This window comes from Eucyclogobius newberryi, unplaced genomic scaffold (genome assembly GCF_026437365.1).
Source record: "Eucyclogobius newberryi isolate DKJ021-1_F unplaced genomic scaffold, fEucNew1.0.hap1 SCAF_7, whole genome shotgun sequence".
NCBI classification, from domain to species: Eukaryota; Metazoa; Chordata; class Actinopteri; order Gobiiformes; family Gobiidae; genus Eucyclogobius; species Eucyclogobius newberryi.
In genome coordinates this window covers 3,841,359-3,861,045 of record NW_027316389.1, presented here as the reverse complement: position 1 = coordinate 3,861,045, position 19,687 = coordinate 3,841,359, and the positions used below count along the sequence as shown (strand labels likewise).

At 49.0% G+C, this 19,687-nt stretch overlaps 1 protein-coding gene across 1 annotated transcript in view; it reads left to right on the top strand.

Moving 5' to 3' along the window:
* The window catches only part of cep290 (centrosomal protein 290), a 119,492-nt gene that overhangs the window by 56,253 nt on the left and 43,552 nt on the right, over positions 1-19,687 (top strand). Inside the window, exons 18-23 of the mRNA XM_072435548.1 lie at positions 6,971-7,101; positions 9,445-9,588; positions 12,126-12,269; positions 13,997-14,112; positions 14,180-14,282; positions 16,244-16,474. Of these exons, the coding sequence (XP_072291649.1) occupies positions 6,971-7,101; positions 9,445-9,588; positions 12,126-12,269; positions 13,997-14,112; positions 14,180-14,282; positions 16,244-16,474 (869 nt within the window). The remainder of the gene's footprint in view (positions 1-6,970; positions 7,102-9,444; positions 9,589-12,125; positions 12,270-13,996; positions 14,113-14,179; positions 14,283-16,243; positions 16,475-19,687) is intronic.

Here is a 19,687-nt window from a genome sequence, read left to right as displayed (position 1 = left end):
TCCGAGAACCAGGAAGCGCGTGCTGTTAGCATGCTAGCTGTTGTTAGCATGACGCACAAACACGTGGCAAAACTCGCTCTGGCCTCTGAAAGTCGTCAAAAGCGCTTTACTGTCCGAGAGCCAGGAAGCGCGTGCTGTTAGCATGCTAGCTGCTGTTATCATGCTAGCTGTTGTTAGCGTTACGCACAATGTTGTTAATAAATGATGTTTTCTCTCTCCAGGACAGTCCAGCCTGCCGCCGGGGGACGAAGAGCCGGGGCCGAGTCGATATCGAGTCCCTGGACTTCAGGAGGAGGACGTCCGCCTGAAGGTAACTCGCCCGGATGCCCTCCCGATACCCACGACACACACGTTCTGCTGCACTCGGACCGATATCCCCAAGTGTCCCGCCCATTTAAATGTCTAAATGTGTCTTTATTTCTCTTCTTTTACTCGTGTTTATGAGGTCCTCTCCCGCTGAGCCTCACAAAAACACGCTTTACGCTTTCCCAGATTTGTCTCGTCAAAGGTGCAAATCCCGATGTCTCCCGCGCTGTTTTTAAGTCCATAAATCATCTCCATTTGAGCATTTCTGACTCAAATCACGTCATGGCAAGCTAGCTTCTGTTTATTTCCCCCGCGGTAATTCCCTCTGCTGCCAGTAGATGGAGTGCCAACACCAATAACTGAACTCATTAGATACATTATTATCTGTTCTAAATCAAGAGACGCCAAAGTAAAGATACTTGAGAGAAATAAACACAAACAATGCAGAATTTACTGGTAAATATTTGTTCGAAATGAGTTTTAATACACAGACATGAGGCGTATTTCCTTTTTAGCTGTACTTTTGCTTGTGCGTATCGTCCCTGAAATGCAACTCTTATTTTCAGACGGAAAACTTGGAACGACAGCTGAGAAACAAAGAGCGAGAGCTGGATCTGCAGAAGTCGCATTTCGAGGCCAAACGTGAGGATTCTGTTCAGTTTTCATCATATTCATTCACACATTTTCTTTCTCTCGTACCATTCGTGGCGTATGAACGATCACGTGTTGCCTGTATTTCTGTTTTTAAACTATGATTTTACTATTTAAAAGTCTTCTTCATGTGTGATCTTGTCTGGTCTTCTTCATGTGTGATCTGGTCTTCTTCATGTGTGATCTGGTCTTCTTCATGTGTGATCTGGTCTGGTCTTCTTCATGTGTGATCTGGTCTGGTCTTCTTCATGTGTGATCTGGTCTTCTTCATGTGTGATCTGGTCTTCTTCATGTGTGATCTGGTCTGGTCTTCTTCATGTGTGATCTGGTCTGGTCTTCTTCATGTGTGATCTGGTCTTCTTCATGTGTGATCTGGTCTTCTTCATGTGTGATCTGGTCTGGTCTTCTTCATGTGTGATCTGGTCTGGTCTTCTTCATGTGTGATCTGGTCTTCTTCATGTGTGATCTGGTCTTCTTCATGTGTGATCTGGTCTGGTCTTCTTCATGTGTGATCTGGTCTGGTCTTCTTCATGTGTGATCTGGTCTTCTTCATGTGTGATCTGGTCTTCTTCATGTGTGATCTGGTCTTCTTCATGTGTGATCTGGTCTGGTCTTCTTCATGTGTGATCTGGTCTTCTTCATGTGTGGTCTGGTCTTCTTCATGTGTGATCTGGTCTGGTCTTCTTCATGTGTGATCTGGTCTTCTTCATGTGTGGTCTGGTCTGGTCTTCTTCATGTGTGATCTGGTCTTCTTCATGTGTGATCTGGTCTTCTTCATGTGTGATCTGGTCTTCTCCATGTGTGATCTGGTCTTCTTCATGTGTGATCTGGTCTTCTTCATGTGTGATCTGGTCTTCTTCATGTGTGATCTGGTTTGGTCTTTTTCATGTGTGATCTGGTCTTCTTCATGTGTGATCTGGTCTTCATGTGTGACCTGGTCTTCTTCATGTGTGATCTGGTCCGGTCTTCTTCATGTGTGATCTGGTCTTCTTCATGTGTGATCTGGTCTTCTTCATGTGTGATCTGGTCTGGTCTTCTTCATGTGTGATCTGGTCTTGTCTTCTTCATGTGTGATCTGGTCTTCTTCATGTGTGATCTGGTCTTCTTCATGTGTGGTCTGGTCTGGTCTTCTTCATGTGTGATCTGGTCTTCTTCATGTGTGATCTGGTCTTCTTCATGTGTGGTCTGGTCTGGTCTTCTTCATGTGTGATCTGGTTTGGTCTTCTTCATGTGTGATCTGGTCTTCATGTGTGATCTGGTCTTCTTCATGTGTGATCTGGTCTTCTTCATGTGTGATCTGGTCCGGTCTTCTTCATGTGTGATCTGGTCTTCTTCATGTGTGATCTGGTCTTCTTCATGTGTGATCTGGTCTTCTTCATGTGTGATCTGGTCTGGTCTTCTTCATGTGTGATCTGGTCTTCTTCATGTGTGATCTGGTCTTCTTCATGTGTGGTCTGGTCTGGTCTTCTTCATGTGTGATCTGGTCTGGTCTTCTTCATGTGTGATCTGGTCTTCTTCATGTGTGATCTGGTCTTCTTCATGTGTGATCTGGTCTTCTTCATGTGTGATCTGGTCCGGTCTTCTTCATGTGTGATCTGGTCTTCTTCATGTGTGATGTGGTCTTCTTCATGTGTGATCTGGTTTGGTCTTCTTCATGTGTGATCTGGTCTTCTTCATGTGTGATCTGGTCTGGTCTTCTTCATGTGTGATCTGGTCTTCTTCATGTGTGATCTGGTCTTCTTCATGTGTGATCTGGTCTGGTCTTCATGTGTGATCTGGTCTGGTCTTCATGTGTGATCTGGTCTTCTTCATGTGTGGTCTGGTCTGGTCTTCATGTGTGATCTGGTCTTCTTTCATGTGTGATGTGGTCTTCTTCATGTGTGATCTGGTCTTCTTCATGTGTGATCTGGTCTTCTTCATGTGTGGTCTGGTCTTCTTCATGTGTGATCTGGTCTTCTTCATGTGTGATCTGGTCTTCTTCATGTGTGATCTGGTCTGGTCTTCATGTGTGATCTGGTCTTCTTCATGTGTGATCTGGTCTTCTTCATGTGTGATCTGGTCTGGTCTTCATGTGTGATCTGGTCTTCTTCATGTGTGATCTGGTCTTCTTCATGTGTGATCTGGTCTTCATGTGTGAGCTGGTCTTCTTCATGTGTGATCTGGTCTTCTTCATGTGTGGTCTGGTCTGGTCTTCTTCATGTGTGATCTGGTCTTCTTTCATGTGTGATGTGGTCTGGTCTTCATGTGTGATCTGGTCTTCTTTCATGTGTGATGTGGTCTTCTTCATGTGTGATCTGGTCTTCTTCATGTGTGATCTGGTCTTCTTCATGTGTGGTCTGGTCTTCTTCATGTGTGATCTGGTCTTCTTCATGTGTGATCTGGTCTTCTTCATGTGTGATCTGGTCTGGTCTTCATGTGTGATCTGGTCTTCTTCATGTGTGATCTGGTCTTCTTCATGTGTGATCTGGTCTGGTCTTCATGTGTGATCTGGTCTTCTTCATGTGTGATCTGGTCTTCTTCATGTGTGATCTGGTCTTCATGTGTGAGCTGGTCTTCTTCATGTGTGATCTGGTCTTCTTCATGTGTGGTCTGGTCTGGTCTTCTTCATGTGTGATATGGTCTTCTTTCATGTGTGATGTGGTCTTCTTCATGTGTGATCTGGTCTTCTTCATGTGTGATCTGGTCTTCTTCATGTGTGATCTGGTCTGGTCTTCTTCATGTGTGATCTGGTCTTCTTCATGTGTGATCTGGTCTTCTTCATGTGTGATCTGGTCTGGTCTTCTTCATGTGTGATCTGGTCTTCTTCATGTGTGATCTGGTCTTCTTCATGTGTGATCTGGTCTTCTTCATGTGTGATCTGGTTTGGTCTTCTTCATGTGTGATCTGGTCTTCATGTGTGATCTGGTCTTCTTCATGTGTGATCTGGTCTTCTTCATGTGTGATCTGGTCCGGTCTTCTTCATGTGTGATCTGGTCTTCTTCATGTGTGATCTGGTCTTCTTCATGTGTGATCTGGTCTGGTCTTCTTCATGTGTGATCTGGTCTGGTCTTCTTCATGTGTGATCTGGTCTTCTTCATGTGTGATCTGGTCTTCTTCATGTGTGGTCTGGTCTGGTCTTCTTCATGTGTGATCTGGTCTGGTCTTCTTCATGTGTGATCTGGTCTTCTTCATGTGTGATCTGGTCTTCTTCATGTGTGATCTGGTCTTCTTCATGTGTGGTCTGGTCTGGTCTTCTTCATGTGTGATCTGGTTTGGTCTTCTTCATGTGTGATCTGGTCTTCATGTGTGATCTGGTCTTCTTCATGTGTGATCTGGTCTTCTTCATGTGTGATCTGGTCCTGTCTTCTTCATGTGTGATCTGGTCTTCTCCATGTGTGATCTGGTCTTCTTCATGTGTGATCTGGTCTTCTTCATGTGTGATCTGGTCTGGTCTTCTTCATGTGTGATCTGGTCTGGTCTTCTTCATGTGTGATCTGGTCTTCTTCATGTGTGATCTGGTCTGGTCTTCTTCATGTGTGATCTGGTCTTCTTCATGTGTGATCTGGTCTTCTTCATGTGTGGTCTGGTCTGGTCTTCTTCATGTGTGATCTGGTCTGGTCTTCTTCATGTGTGATCTGGTCTTCTTCATGTGTGATCTGGTCTTCTTCATGTGTGATCTGGTCCGGTCTTCTTCATGTGTGATCTGGTCTTCTTCATGTGTGATGTGGTCTTCTTCATGTGTGATCTGGTTTGGTCTTCTTCATGTGTGATCTGGTCTTCTTCATGTGTGATCTGGTCTGGTCTTCTTCATGTGTGATCTGGTCTTCTTCATGTGTGATCTGGTCTTCTTCATGTGTGATCTGGTCTTCTTCATGTGTGATCTGGTCTGGTCTTCATGTGTGATCTGGTCTGGTCTTCATGTGTGATCCGGTCTTCTTCATGTGTGGTCTGGTCTGGTCTTCATGTGTGATCTGGTCTTCTTTCATGTGTGATGTGGTCTTCTTCATGTGTGATCTGGTCTTCTTCATGTGTGATCTGGTCTTCTTCATGTGTGGTCTGGTCTTCTTCATGTGTGATCTGGTCTTCTTCATGTGTGATCTGGTCTTCTTCATGTGTGATCTGGTCTGGTCTTCATGTGTGATCTGGTCTTCTTCATGTGTGATCTGGTCTTCTTCATGTGTGATCTGGTCTGGTCTTCATGTGTGATCTGGTCTTCTTCATGTGTGATCTGGTCTTCTTCATGTGTGATCTGGTCTTCATGTGTGATCTGGTCTTCTTCATGTGTGATCTGGTCTTCTTCATGTGTGGTCTGGTCTGGTCTTCTTCATGTGTGATCTGGTCTTCTTTCATGTGTGATGTGGTCTTCTTCATGTTTGATCTGGTCTTCTTCATGTGTGATCTGGTCTTCTTCATGTGTGATCTGGTCTGGTCTTCTTCATGTGTGATCTGGTCTTCTTCATGTGTGATCTGGTCTTCTTCATGTGTGATCTGGTCTGGTCTTCTTCATGTGTGATCTGGTCTTCTTCATGTGTGATCTGGTCTTCTTCATGTGTGATCTGGTCTGGTCTTCTTCATGTGTGATCTGGTCTTCTTCATGTGTGATCTGGTCTTCTTCATGTGTGATCTGGTCTTCTCCATGTGTGATCTGGTCTTCTTCATGTGTGATCTGGTCTTCTTCATGTGTGGTCTGGTCTGGTCTTCTTCATGTGTTATCTGGTCTTCTTCATGTGTGGTCTGGTCTTCTTCATGTGTGATCTGGTCTGGTCTTCTTCATGTGTGATCTGGTCTTCTTCATGTGTGATGTGGTCTTCTTCATGTGTGATCTGGTCTTCTTCATGTGTGATCTGGTCTGGTCTTCTTCATGTGTGATCTGGTCTTCTTCATGTATGATCTGGTCGTCTTCATGTGTGATCTGGTCTTTTTCATGTGTGATCTGGTCTGGTCTTCTTCATGTGTGATCTGGTCTTCATGTGTGATCTGGTCTTCTTCATGTGTGATCTGGTCTGGTCTTCTTCATGTGTGATCTGGTCTGGTCTTCATGTGTGATCTGGTCTTCTTCATGTGTGATCTGGTCTTCTTCATGTGTGATCTGGTCTGGTCTTCTTCATGTGTGATCTGGTCTTCTTCATGTGTGATCTGGTCTGGTCTTCTTCATGTGTGATCTGGTCTGGTCTTCTTCATGTGTGATCTGGTCTTCTTCATGTGTGATCTGGTCTTCTTCATGTGTGATCTGGTCTTCTTCATGTGTGATGTGGTCTTCTTCATGTGTGATCTGGTCTTCTTCATGTGTGATCTGGTCTTCTTCTTGTGTGATCTGGTCTGGTCTTCTTCATGTGTGATCTGTTCTTCTTCATGTGTGATCTGGTCTGGTATTCTTCATGTGTGATCTGGTCTTCTTCATGTGTGATCTGGTCTTCTTCATGTGTGATCTGGTCTGGTCTTCTTCATGTGTGATCTGGTCTTCATGTGTGATCTGGTCTTCTTCATGTGTGAGCTGGTCTTCTTCATGTGTGATCTGGTCTGGTCTTCTTCATGTGTGATCTGGTCTTCTTCACGTGTGATCTGGTCTTCTTCATGTGTGATCTGGTCTGGTCTTCTTCATGTGTGATCTGGTCTGGTCTTCTTCATGTGTGATCTGGTCTTCTTCATGTGTGATCTGGTCTTCTTCATGTGTGATCTGGTCTTCTTCATGTGTGATCTGGTCTGGTCTTCTTCATGTGTGATCTGGTCTTCTTCATGTGTGATCTGGTCTTCTTCATGTGTGATCTGGTCTGGTCTTCTTCATGTGTGATCCGGTCTTCTTCATGTGTGATCTGGTCTGGTCTTCTTCATGTGTGATCTGGTCTTCTTCATGTGTGATCTGGTCTTCTTCATGTGTGATCTGGTCTTCTTCATGTGTGATCTGGTCTTCTTCATGTGTGATCTGGTCTGGTCTTCTTCATGTGTGATCTGGTCTTCTTCATGTGTGATCTGGTCTTCTTCATGTGTGATCTGGTCTTCTTCATGTGTGATCTGGTCTCCTTTGCTCTCACAGTGGACGAGCAGTGCAGAGCTCGCTCTGACCTGGAGGTGGCGCTCAAAGACGTGCTGCTCTCCTTGAAGATCAGTGAAGGTTCTGCCTCTGAAGCTCTGATGAAGATCCCGGCTCTGGAGAAGCTCGTCCAGGTCAGAACCACTCACACTATTTCCACAGACACAGGAACTTGTCCTGGTGATTCATGCAACACAAACAACAAAACAATGAACAATTTATAGCTCCAGATGTATACAAACACAACTAAGTAAAGTTAAAATAAATAATAAATAAAATATAAAGTTATGTAGTGCAATAAGAAGTGACAGTGAGTGACAGGTGTTTAAGCAGTGTTCATGAGTCCAACGGCAGAGGGAAAGAAACTGTTCTTATGACGGGAGGTTCTGGTCCTGAGGGGAGGTTCTGGTCCTGAGGGGAGTGGCCTCCTGCCTGAGGGGAGTGGCCTCCCGCCTGAGGGGAGTGACCTCCCGCCTGAGGGGAGTGGCCTCCCGCCTGAGGGGAGTGGCCTCCCGCCTGAGGGGAGTGGCCTCCTGCCTGAGGGGAGTGGCCTCCCGCCTGAAGGGAGTGGCCTCCTGCCTGAGGGGAGTGGCCTCCCGCCTGAGGGGAGTGGCCTCCTGCCTGAGGGGAGTGGCTCAAAGGGTCGGCTGTGATCCGACCTGCTCGTCCCAGAGTCCTGGAGACGTACAGGTCCTGCAGAGATGAAGTCTGCAGTCGATCACCTTCTCATCAGAGGGCGCTGTAGTCTCTGTTTGTCCCTGGCTGTGGCTCCAGCGTACCACACGGTGATGGAGGAGGTGATGATTGAGGAGATGATGAAGGAGATGATGGAGGAGGTGAGGATGGACTCAATGATGGCCGTATAGAACTGCCCCTTCATCTCCGCATCATGTCCTCCTGGAGAGTGAACGTTTGACCGCTGGTTTAAGGCTTTCAGATGGACCAATGACCATCAATAACACAAACATGTTTATATATATTTATTTGAATAATCTAAACCAACAGTATAAACTGCACCGTCTCTAAATAAATCAGAACATTCAATCATTTTGCTTGTGTTCATGGTGTAACATTTGTCCTTGTTTAGTCTAAGTCATAACATCATGTTTACGAGCACAAATAAACTGATAAAACGATGTGTTTGTCCGTCACGTTAACGCTGTGTCATGTGACGTCTGGGATTAGTTCAACCACTTCTGAGAAAGATGTCTGGGATTACCACATGTTTCTGCTTCTCCTCTTCTTCTCGTGACCAGTTTGAAAACAAAGGAAACAAAGATGATTCAAAGCAGTCGTTTTGGAGCCGCTGGCTGCCATGGCAACGCATCACACAACAAAAGCTCAGAGCGAGGAAGAGGTGGGAGGAGGAGGAGCAAGAGGGAGGAGGAAGGAGGAAGAGGAAGGGTGGACTCTGACGGGGCCCGGGTGGTCAGGGTGGACTCTGAAGGGGCCCGGGTGGTCAGGGTGGACTCTGAAGGGGCCCGGGTGGTCAGGGTGGACTCTGACGGGGCCCTTGTGGTCAGGGTGGACTCTGACGGGGCCCGGGTGGTCAGGGTGGACTCTGAAGGGGCCCGGGTGGTCAGGGTGGACTCTGACGGGGCCCTTGTGGTCAGGGTGGACTCTGACGGGGCCCGGGTGGTCAGGGTGGACTCTGAAGGGGCCCGGGTGGTCAGGGTGGACTCTGAAGGGGCCCGGGTGGTCAGGGTGGACTCTGACGGGGCCCTTGTGGTCAGGGTGGACTCTGACGGGGCCCGGGTGGTCAGGGTGGACTCTGAAGGGGCCCGGGTGGTCAGGGTGGACTCTGACGGGGCCCGGGTCTTCAGGTTGGACTCTGACGGGGCCCTTGTGGTCAGGGTGGACTCTGACGGGGCCCTTGTGGTCAAGGTGGACTCTGACGGGGCCCTGGTGGACTCTGACGGGGCCCTTGTGGTCAGGGTGGACTCTGAAGGGGCCCGGGTGGTCAGAGTGGACTCTGACGGGGCCCAGGTGGACTCTGAAGGGGCCCGGGTGGTCAGGGTGGACTCTGACGGGGCCCAGGTGGACTCTGAAGGGGCCCGGGTGGTCAGGGTGGACTCTGACGGGGCCCAGGTGGACTCTGAAGGGGCCCGGGTGGTCAGGGTGGACTCTGACGGGGCCTGGGTGGACTCTGACGGGGCCCTTGTGGTCAGGGTGGACTCTGATGGGGCCCGGGTGGTCAGGGTGGACTCTGACGGGGCCCGGGTGGACTCTGACGGGGCCCGGATGGACTCTGAGGGAACACAGACGGTTCGAGATATTCAGGGTTTGTCCAGATCTTTGGTCAAGGTTTTTGAACGTGCTTTTGTGAGTTCTGGACCTCACTCTGACCTCATCAGTACAAGTGGAGGAGCAGTGTCATGTCTTTGGGTTTGTCTTTTTAAACATGATTAAACATCTAACCTCTGTGGCCCTGAAGGATGTTCTGAAACTCAAATAAAATGATGTTTTTGTTATTTCAGTCGTCAGATTTGAAGAGCTCAGACCTGCTTCAGTCTCACCTCCATCAGATGATCGGCCGCAACGAGGAACTACGTCTGGAGCTGAAGACGGCCAGAGAAGAGGCCACAAGCACCGCCGGACAACTGGCCACGGCTAGAGAGAAGGTACACACGTGCTACACATGAAACACACACAACTGGCCACAGCTAAAGAGGTCAAATGTCTTGCCCAACGACACATTGTGAGTTTGATTTAGTTTTGAGCTGATCTAAAGTGTGACGTGCAGAAGCTGCTTTAAAGGCGCTGCATCTGATTTGTCTTAATGGCGTGGAAAACCTTAAATCGTGCACTTCCTGGTTCTCGGACAATAAAAAACGCTTTATAATTAGATGCAGACGGCACACAGCGGCTTCATTTTGACCCAGAGAGCTGCTTGTACAATAAATCCGCACTGACGCATAACTAATGGAGTCGTCCATCTTTCTCTTCCACGTTTCGGTAAAAGATCTTTGTGCTGCAGCTCGTCCCAGTTTGTCTATCGTTTTTTCGCTCCACTTTCACGCCCGTCGTGCAGATGACATCCGCCCCTCACACCCACCCCTCACACCCGCCCCTCACACCCGCCCCTCACACCCGCCCCTCACACCCGCCCCTCACACCCGCCCCTCACACCCGCCCCTCACACCCGCCCCTCACACCCGCCCCTCACACCCGCCCCTCACACCCGCCCCTCACACCCGCCCCTCACACCCGCCCCTCACACCCGCCCCTCACAGCCCCCCCTCACACCCGCCCCTCACACCCGCCCCTCACAGCCGCCCCTCACACCCGCCCCTCACACCCGCCCCTCACAGCCGCCCCTCACACCCGCCCCTCACACCCGCCCCTCACAGCCGCCCCTCACACCCGCCCCTCACAACCGCCCCTCACAGCCGCCCCTCGCAGCCCCTCACAGCCGCCCCTCACAGCCCCTCACAGCCGCCCCTCGCAGCCCCTCACAGCCGCCCCTCGCAGCCCCTCACAGCCGCCCCTCCAAACCGTATGGCGTCTCCGCTCAGCGTCCCAGCTCCACTTTCACACATCGTTGTCCAGAGACAGTATTTTTGGACCTCGGACGCCTTCAGAGACCAATTAGTCCCACAACTTTTTTGGAGCAGATCTTTAGTTTTGCTGCTCATGAAACAAATATATCTATCTCAAAACCACAAACGTGACCAAACACAGTTTCTACACAAAGTATATATTATTCTTGCTGTTCTATTGTTCAAACCGTTTCACAATCTGTTCATGAGCTCGTGCTTCTGCTAAACGAGGCTAACCCTGTTTTATAACTTATAAATATATCAATTAATCAATTAATAATATAAATTATATTTGTTTTTGAAGCTTTATTTTATTAATTGTACATTTTGTTATGTTATAATTTATTTAATTTTAATAAGGCAGAGCAAAATAATAAGTCTGTTTGCCGTAGCCTGACCGAGCCGTCAAAATTATAGCCGACTGAAAAAAAATATCAGCATTTTGTCAAAATTATGCCAAATTCTTTTATTTTTCTTATATTTCGCCGACTCACCGGCCGTTTTTTTCAAAAAAGCGCCGTGTTGAATAATTTTTTGTCACTGGAACTCGCTAAAAATATTACGAAGCCAAAAAAGAAATGAAAATGAAACTGAACACGAGCGGAGAACGTTCAACGGTCATTGTCTGTTGAAGCCTGACCCCTGGAGGTCACTGACCCCTGGCGGTCACTGTGTGTCACTGGCAGAATTGAAAAAACGGGATTTGACAGTGGCTGAATGCAGAATTTGTGATGACCAAGACCTCGACGATTCTACGACATGAAAATGGCCAAAAAATTAAATAATTTGTCCTGTACAAAAATAGTTTATTGTCTGGACTTATTCATTTTTTTTCTTTTGTACATTTACGGTAGCATCTCTTTTGATAAATGATAATATTAACTTAATTTCATAGGCAAATTATCATTAAACTCTAGATAGAAATTTGGATTTTTTTATGCTTTAAAGTAAAAAAAAGAAAAAAAAGAATTTACCTTCCTACCCACTTGATAAATGGTGGGTCGGGTTACAGCAAACAGACAATTTATTTGGGGCAGCCTAATAAACAGAACACAACACGACCAGAGAAAAAATGAAAATAATACAAAAAAACCTTCAACTAAACATCAAAAGAAAAAAATATCACGGCACATTTAAATGACTATAAAATTCCCATTTTTATTTTGTTTGTTAGTTTGTTATTGTTATTAATATTAATATTATTATTATTACTACTACTACCCACATTTAATCCTTGATATGACAGTAATCATGGCAAAAAGGCTCTAAATGTATAATATGCTGTATGTTTTAAATTAAATCAAATTAAATTAAATAATAACCTCGCCCTGATTTATCATATTTAATTTAACAAATGACTTGCTTTTTAGACCATAAAAGAGAGAACCTGGAATAAACTATATTTTAATCCAAAAGTGTCTAATGTGTTTTGATTAATTAGATGTTCTTTAGATTCTAGACACATTTTGTTCCTCACCTTGGCAGCTACAATAAGTTAAGAATGTATTTATTTCATGTTAATTATTTTTATGGATAAATAAGCTGAAAAAGAAAAGTTGCCTCTTCTGTGTGACCCTTGACCCTTCATCAGTGTCTGACCGGTGGTGTTTCCTCCTCAGAGCTCTCGTCTGCAGAGCGAGCTGGACCGGAGGAAGTCTTGTCCTGGTTCTGTCCTGAGACCGGTTCCTCTGCCCCAAGACCTGGACCTGAGCAGCACCGAGGTCATCAGCTCCCTCAACGAGTACGCCGTCAGACTCCTGCAGGTAAGACTCCTGCAGGTTAGACTCCTGCAGGTTAGACTCATGTAGGCCGTCAGACTCCTGCAGGTAAGACTCCTGCAGGTTAGACTCCTGCAGGTTAGACTCATGTAGGCCGTCAGACTCCTGCAGGTAAGACTCCTGCAGGTTAGACTCATGTAGGCCGTCAGACTCCTGCAGGTAAGACTCCTGCAGGTTAGACTCCTGTAGGCCCTCAGACTCCTGCAGGTAAGACTCCTGCAGGTAAGACTCCTGCAGGTTAGACTCCTGCAGGTAAGACTCCTGCAGGTAAGACTCCTGCAGGTAAGACTCCTGTAGGCCCTCAGACTCCTGCAGGTAAGACTCCTGCAGGTTAGACTCCTGTAGGCCCTCAGACTCCTGCAGGTAAGACTCCTGCAGGTTAGACTCCTGTAGGCCCTCAGACTCCTGCAGGTAAGACTCCTGCAGGTTAGACTCCTGTAGGCCCTCAGACTCCTGCAGGTAAGACTCCTGCAGGTTAGACTCCTGTAGGCCCTCAGACTCCTGCAGGTAAGACTCCTGCAGGTAAGACTCCTGCAGGTTAGACTCCTGCAGGTAAGACTCCTGCAGGTAAGACTCCTGCAGGTTAGACTCCTGCAGGTAAGACTCCTGCAGGTAAGACTCCTGCAGGTAAGACTCCTGCAGGTAAGACTCCTGCAGGTAAGACTCCTGCAGGTTAGACTCCTGCAGGTAAGACTCCTGCAGGTAAGACTCCTGCAGGTTAGACTCCTGCAGGTAAGACTCCTGCAGGTAAGACTCCTGCAGGTAAGACTCCTGCAGGTAAGACTCCTGCAGGTTAGACTCCTGCAGGTAAGACTCCTGCAGGTAAGACTCCTGCAGGTAAGACTCCTGCAGGTAAGACTCCTGCAGGTAAGACTCTTGCTGCTGCGGTCTGGTTTAGAGCAGTACAAGTACACCGGCAGACTTCTACAGTTTACTACTCCTTAAAGTCACATTCTACCTGATTGAACATCTTTTTAAGCCCCTGAGATGGTTAAATGTGTATTTCCGGGGCGTTTGAAGTGCCCGTCGTCGCCCCCTGCTGTCTCTGAGCGGGAAACTCTGTGCATTTGCCAACATGAAAACAACTCTCCTGAGAAACCGTGACGTTTTTTTTATACCGAATTATTACGATAAAGAAAGAACCAAACAACAACAAAAACTTTTGCTGTTGTTCTCTGATAATGTAGTTTCAAAAGGGAGCTGCAGGGGGAGCACTATCGTTACTCAATTCTGCCTTTAGGCTCGTTTATGCTCTACGTTCCAACGGAGCTGTGCATGAGCTGACCACTGGGGGCAGTAGTGACACGGCTCAACAGCGACAGCTCAAATCTTTAATCAAAAGTGTTTAGACGCTGCTAATGCATTCTTCTGTAGTCTAATGTTCTTAGCTCTTTTATATTGCGGCTACTGCTCAGCCATTGTTTATACGGGTCAAATGTCTTGCCCAACGGCACAATGTGAGTTTGATTTAGTTTTAGAGCTGATGTGACACATAGAAGTTTCTTTAAAGGCGCTGCATCTGATTAATGCTGTGAAAAACGTTAAACCGTGCACTTCCTGGTTCTCGGACGATAAAAAGCTCATTATAATTAGATGCAGACGGCACACAGCGGCTTCATTTTGACCCAGAGAGCTGCTGTTACTGACGCATGACTACGTGGACAAAAATTGCGTACAGCCATTTGAATTGTCTTTTGTTTATCTGAATTCAGGAGCTAAAGAATCAGGAAGATCTGACCAACAAACTGGCCTCAGCGCTGGAGGAATACAAGGAGAAGTTTGCCGTGGTCAGCCACCAGCAGGGCCTCCTCTACAGGGAGTACCTCACGTGAGTCCCAACACCTCTGTCTCCTAGCAACGCCACCGAATCACCTCACCATTCTGTCCTTTTCCAGAGAGAGATCCACGTGGGACAAAGAGAAGGAAACGTTTAAAGAGACAAAGGACAAACTGGAGGAGCAGCAGCAGGTGGACGGCGTGCGGGTCAGACAGTATCACGTGAGTCCAGCAGGTCGAGGGCGTGCGGGTCAGACAGTATCACGTGAGTCCAGCAGGTCGAGGGCGAGCGGGTCAGACAGTATCACGTGAGTCCACCAGGTCGAGGGCGTGCGGGTCAGACAGTATCACGTGAGTCCAGCAGGTCGAGGGCGTGCGGGTCAGACAGTATCACGTGAGTCCAGCAGGTCGAGGGCGTGCGGGTCAGACAGTATCACGTGAGTCCAGCAGGTCGAGGGCGTGCGGGTCAGACAGTATCACGTGAGTCCAGCAGGTCGAGGGCGTGCGGGTCAGACAGTATCACGTGAGTCCAGCAGGTCGAGGGCGTGCGGGTCAGACAGTATCACGTGAGTCCAGCAGGTCGAGGGCGTGCGGGTCAGACAGTATCACGTGAGTCCAGCAGGTCGAGGGCGTGCGGGTCAGACAGTATCACGTGAGTCCAGCAGGTCGAGGGCGTGCGGGTCAGACAGTATCACGTGAGTCCAGCAGGTCGAGGGCGAGCGGGTCAGACAGTATCACGTGAGTCCAGCAGGTCGAGGGCGTGCGGGTCAGACAGTATCACGTGAGTCCAGCAGGTCGAGGGCGAGCGGGTCAGACAGTATCACGTGAGTCCAGCAGGTCGAGGGCGTGCGGGTCAGACAGTATCACGTGAGTCCAGCAGGTCGAGGGCGTGCGGGTCAGACAGTATCACGTGAGTCCAGCAGGTCGAGGGCGTGCGGGTCAGACAGTATCACGTGAGTCCAGCAGGTCGAGGGCGAGCGGGTCAGACAGTATCACGTGAGTCCAGCAGGTCGAGGGCGTGCGGGTCAGACAGTATCACGTGAGTCCAGCAGGTCGAGGGCGTGCGGGTCAGACAGTATCACGTGAGTCGAGCAGGTCGAGGGCGTGCGGGTCAGACAGTATCACGTGAGTCCAGCAGGTCGAGGGCGAGCGGGTCAGACAGTATCACGTGAGTCCACCAGGTCGAGGGCGTGCGGGTCAGACAGTATCACGTGAGTCCAGCAGGTCGAGGGCGTGCGGGTCAGACAGTATCACGTGAGTCCAGCAGGTCGAGGGCGTGCGGGTCAGACAGTATCACGTGAGTCCAGCAGGTCGAGGGCGTGCGGGTCAGACAGTATCACGTGAGTCCAGCAGGTCGAGGGCGTGCGGGTCAGACAGTATCACGTGAGTCCAGCAGGTCGAGGGCGAGCGGGTCAGACAGTATCACGTGAGTCCAGCAGGTCGAGGGCGTGCGGGTCAGACAGTATCACGTGAGTCCAGCAGGTCGAGGGCGTGCGGGTCAGACAGTATCACGTGAGTCCAGCAGGTCGAGGGCGTGCGGGTCAGACAGTATCACGTGAGTCGAGCAGGTCGAGGGCGTGCGGGTCAGACAGTATCACGTGAGTCCAGCAGGTCGAGGGCGTGCGGGTCAGACAGTATCACGTGAGTCCAGCAGGTCGAGGGCGTGCGGGTCAGACAGTATCACGTGAGTCCAGCAGGTCGAGGGCGTGCGGGTCAGACAGTATCACGTGAGTCCAGCAGGTCGAGGGCGTGCGGGTCAGACAGTATCACGTGAGTCCAGGGTTTAAGAGGAGAGTCCAGTCCAGGCATGTTGTGTTTTCTCCTGCCAAGTCCAGCTTTTTCTTTTCTTTTTTATTAATAATAAACAATAAAATATTACAAAGATTCACAAAAAAACGAAAAAACGAGAACAAAAACTTGAAAACATGGCCTGTATTCGTCGAATAAGTCGACTTAGTCGACTAATCCATGTCAGATTTTTGTCAATAATACACTTTTTTTGTACCATTCTCTCACCAGACACCTTCATTCATCATATTTCAACCTCTATTTGGTCAAAAATATATTTAAAAAGTCTCAATGTTCAGTATAAATACTAGTCTGACATAATCAACAGTCGCAGTCGTAATATCGTGTCCTCGTCCGCGACTCGTCTTCCTGATTCGGTCTTGTCCCTCGCCCAGGATCTGCTGGAGACGCTGGACAAAGGCCCCGAGGAGGCGACGCGGCAGCTGAGCGAGGCCCTCAGGAGGCTCACGCTGCTCCAGGTGAACGAGAAGAAGCTGAGCAGGCGCTTGACCACCGCGCTGGAGCGAGAGCACCACCTGAGGAAGGAGAGCGGGCGCCTGAAGGAGGAGAGCACCGCCATGCAGGCCACCGTGACCCAGAGGACGGGCTACCTGCAGAGATACAAGGTGAGAAGGTCAGAGGTGCACGGTGAGAAGGTCAGAGGTGCACAGTGAGAAGGTCAGAGGTGCACGGTGAGAAGGTCAGAGGTGCACGGTGAGAAGGTCAGAGGGGCACGGTGAGAAGGTCAGAGATACAAGGTGAGAGAGAGCGAGAAGGTCAGGTACAAGGTAAGAAGGTCAGAGATACAAGGTGAGAGAGAGCGAGAAGGTCAGGTACAAGGTGAGAGAGAGTGAGAAGGTCAGAGGTACAAGGTGAGAAGGTCAGAGATGCAAGGTGAGAGAGAGTGAGAAGGTCAGAGATGCAAGGTGAGAGAGAGCGAGAAGGTCAGAGGTACAAGGTGAGAGAGAGCGAGAAGGTCAGAGGTACAAGGTGAGAAGGTCAGAGATGCAAGGTGAGAAGGTCTGAGGTGCACGTAAGAAGGTCAGAGGGGCACGGTGAGAAGGTCAGAGATACAAGGTGAGAGAGAGTGAGAAGGTCAGAGATACAAGGTGAGAGAGAGTGAGAAGGTCAGAGATACAAGGTGAGAGAGAGTGAGAAGGTCAGAGATGCAAGGTGAGAAGGTCAGAGATACAAGGTGAGAGAGAGCGAGAAGGTCAGAGATGCAAGGTGAGAAGGTCAGAGATACAAGGTGAGAGAGAGCGAGAAGGTCAGAGATGCAAGGTGAGAAGGTCAGAGATACAAGGTGAGAGAGAGCGAGAAGGTCAGAGGTACAAGATGAGAAGGTCAGAGATACAAGGTGAGAGAGAGCGAGAAGGTCAGAGATAGAAGGTGAGAAGGTCAGAGATGCAAGGTGAGAGAGAGCGAGAAGGTCAGAGGTACAAGGTGAGAAGGTCAGAGATGCAAGGTGAGAGAGAGTGAGAAGGTCAGAGATGCAAGGTGAGAAGGTCAGAGATACAAGGTGAGAGAGAGCGAGAAGGTCAGAGGTACAAGGTGAGAAAGTCAGAGATGCAAGGTGAGAGAGAGCGAGAAGGTCAGAGATGCAAGGTGAGAGAGAGCGAGAAGGTCAGGTACAAGGTGAGAAGGTCAGAGATACAAGGTGAGAGAGAGCGAGAAGGTCAGAGATGCAAGGTGAGAAGGTCAGAGATACAAGGTGAGAGAGAGCGAGAAGGTCAGAGGTACAAGGTGAGAAGGTCAGAGATACAAGGTGAGAGAGAGCGAGAAGGTCAGAGATGCAAGGTGAGAAGGTCAGAGATGCAAGGTGAGAGAGAGCGAGAAGGTCAGAGATAGAAGGTGAGAAGGTCAGAGATGCAAGGTGAGAAGGTCAGAGATACAAGGTGAGAGAGAGCGAGAAGGTCAGAGATGCAAGGTGAGAGAGAGCAAGAAGGTCAGAGGTACAAGGTGAGAGAGAGCGAGAAGGTCAGAGGTACAAGGTGAGAAGGTCAGAGATGCAAGGTGAGAAGGTCTGAGGTGCACGTAAGAAGGTCAGAGGGGCACGGTGAGAAGGTCAGAGATACAAGGTGAGAGAGAGTGAGAAGGTCAGAGATACAAGGTGAGAGAGAGTGAGAAGGTCAGAGATACAAGGTGAGAGAGAGTGAGAAGGTCAGAGATGCAAGGTGAGAAGGTCAGAGATACAAGGTGAGAGAGAGCGAGAAGGTCAGAGATGCAAGGTGAGAAGGTCAGAGATACAAGGTGAGAGAGAGCGAGAAGGTCAGAGGTACAAGATGAGAAGGTCAGAGATACAAGGTGAGAGAGAGCGAGAAGGTCAGAGATGCAAGGTGAGAAGGTCAGAGATACAAGGTGAGAGAGAGCGAGAAGGTCAGAGGTACAAGATGAGAAGGTCAGAGATACAAGGTGAGAGAGAGCGAGAAGGTCAGAGATAGAAGGTGAGAAGGTCAGAGATGCAAGGTGAGAGAGAGTGAGAAGGTCAGAGATGCAAGGTGAGAAGGTCAGAGATACAAGGTGAGAGAGAGCGAGAAGGTCAGAGGTACAAGGTGAGAAGGTCAGAGATGCAAGGTGAGAGAGAGCGAGAAGGTCAGAGATGCAAGGTGAGAGAGAGCGAGAAGGTCAGGTACAAGGTGAGAAGGTCAGAGATACAAGGTGAGAGAGAGCGAGAAGGTCAGAGATGCAAGGTGAGAAGGTCAGAGATACAAGGTGAGAGAGAGCGAGAAGGTCAGAGGTACAAGGTGAGAAGGTCAGAGATACAAGGTGAGAGAGAGCGAGAAGGTCAGAGATGCAAGGTGAGAAGGTCAGAGATGCAAGGTGAGAGAGAGCGAGAAGGTCAGAGATAGAAGGTGAGAAGGTCAGAGATGCAAGGTGAGAAGGTCAGAGATACAAGGTGAGAGAGAGCGAGAAGGTCAGAGATGCAAGGTGAGAGAGAGCGAGAAGGTCAGAGATGCAAGGTGAGAGAGAGCAAGAAGGTCAGAGGTACAAGGTGAGAGAGAGCGAGAAGGTCAGAGGTACAAGGTGAGAAGGTCAGAGATGCAAGGTGAGAAGGTCTGAGGTGCACGTAAGAAGGTCAGAGGGGCACGGTGAGAAGGTCAGAGATACAAGGTGAGAGAGAGTGAGAAGGTCAGAGATACAAGGTGAGAGAGAGTGAGAAGGTCAGAGATACAAGGTGAGAGAGAGTGAGAAGGTCAGAGATGCAAGGTGAGAAGGTCAGAGATACAAGGTGAGAGAGAGCGAGAAGGTCAGAGATGCAAGGTGAGAGAGAGCGAGAAGGTCAGAGGTACAAGATGAGAAGGTCAGAGATACAAGGTGAGAGAGAGCGAGAAGGTCAGAGATAGAAGGTGAGAAGGTCAGAGATGCAAGGTGAGAGAGCGAGAAGGTCAGAGGTACAAGGTGAGAAGGTCAGAGATGCAAGGTGAGAGAGAGTGAGAAGGTCAGAGATGCAAGGTGAGAAGGTCAGAGATACAAGGTGAGAGAGAGCGAGAAGGTCAGAGGTACAAGGTGAGAAGGTCAGAGATGCAAGGTGAGAGAGAGCGAGAAGGTCAGAGATGCAAGGTGAGAGAGAGCGAGAAGGTCAGGTACAAGGTGAGAAGGTCAGAGATACAAGGTGAGAGAGAGCGAGAAGGTCAGAGATGCAAGGTGAGAAGGTCAGAGATACAAGGTGAGAGAGAGCGAGAAGGTCAGAGGTACAAGGTGAGAAGGTCAGAGATACAAGGTGAGAGAGAGCGAGAAAGTCAGAGATGCAAGGTGAGAAGGTCAGAGATGCAAGGTGAGAGAGAGCGAGAAGGTCAGAGATAGAAGGTGAGAAGGTCAGAGATGCAAGGTGAGAAGGT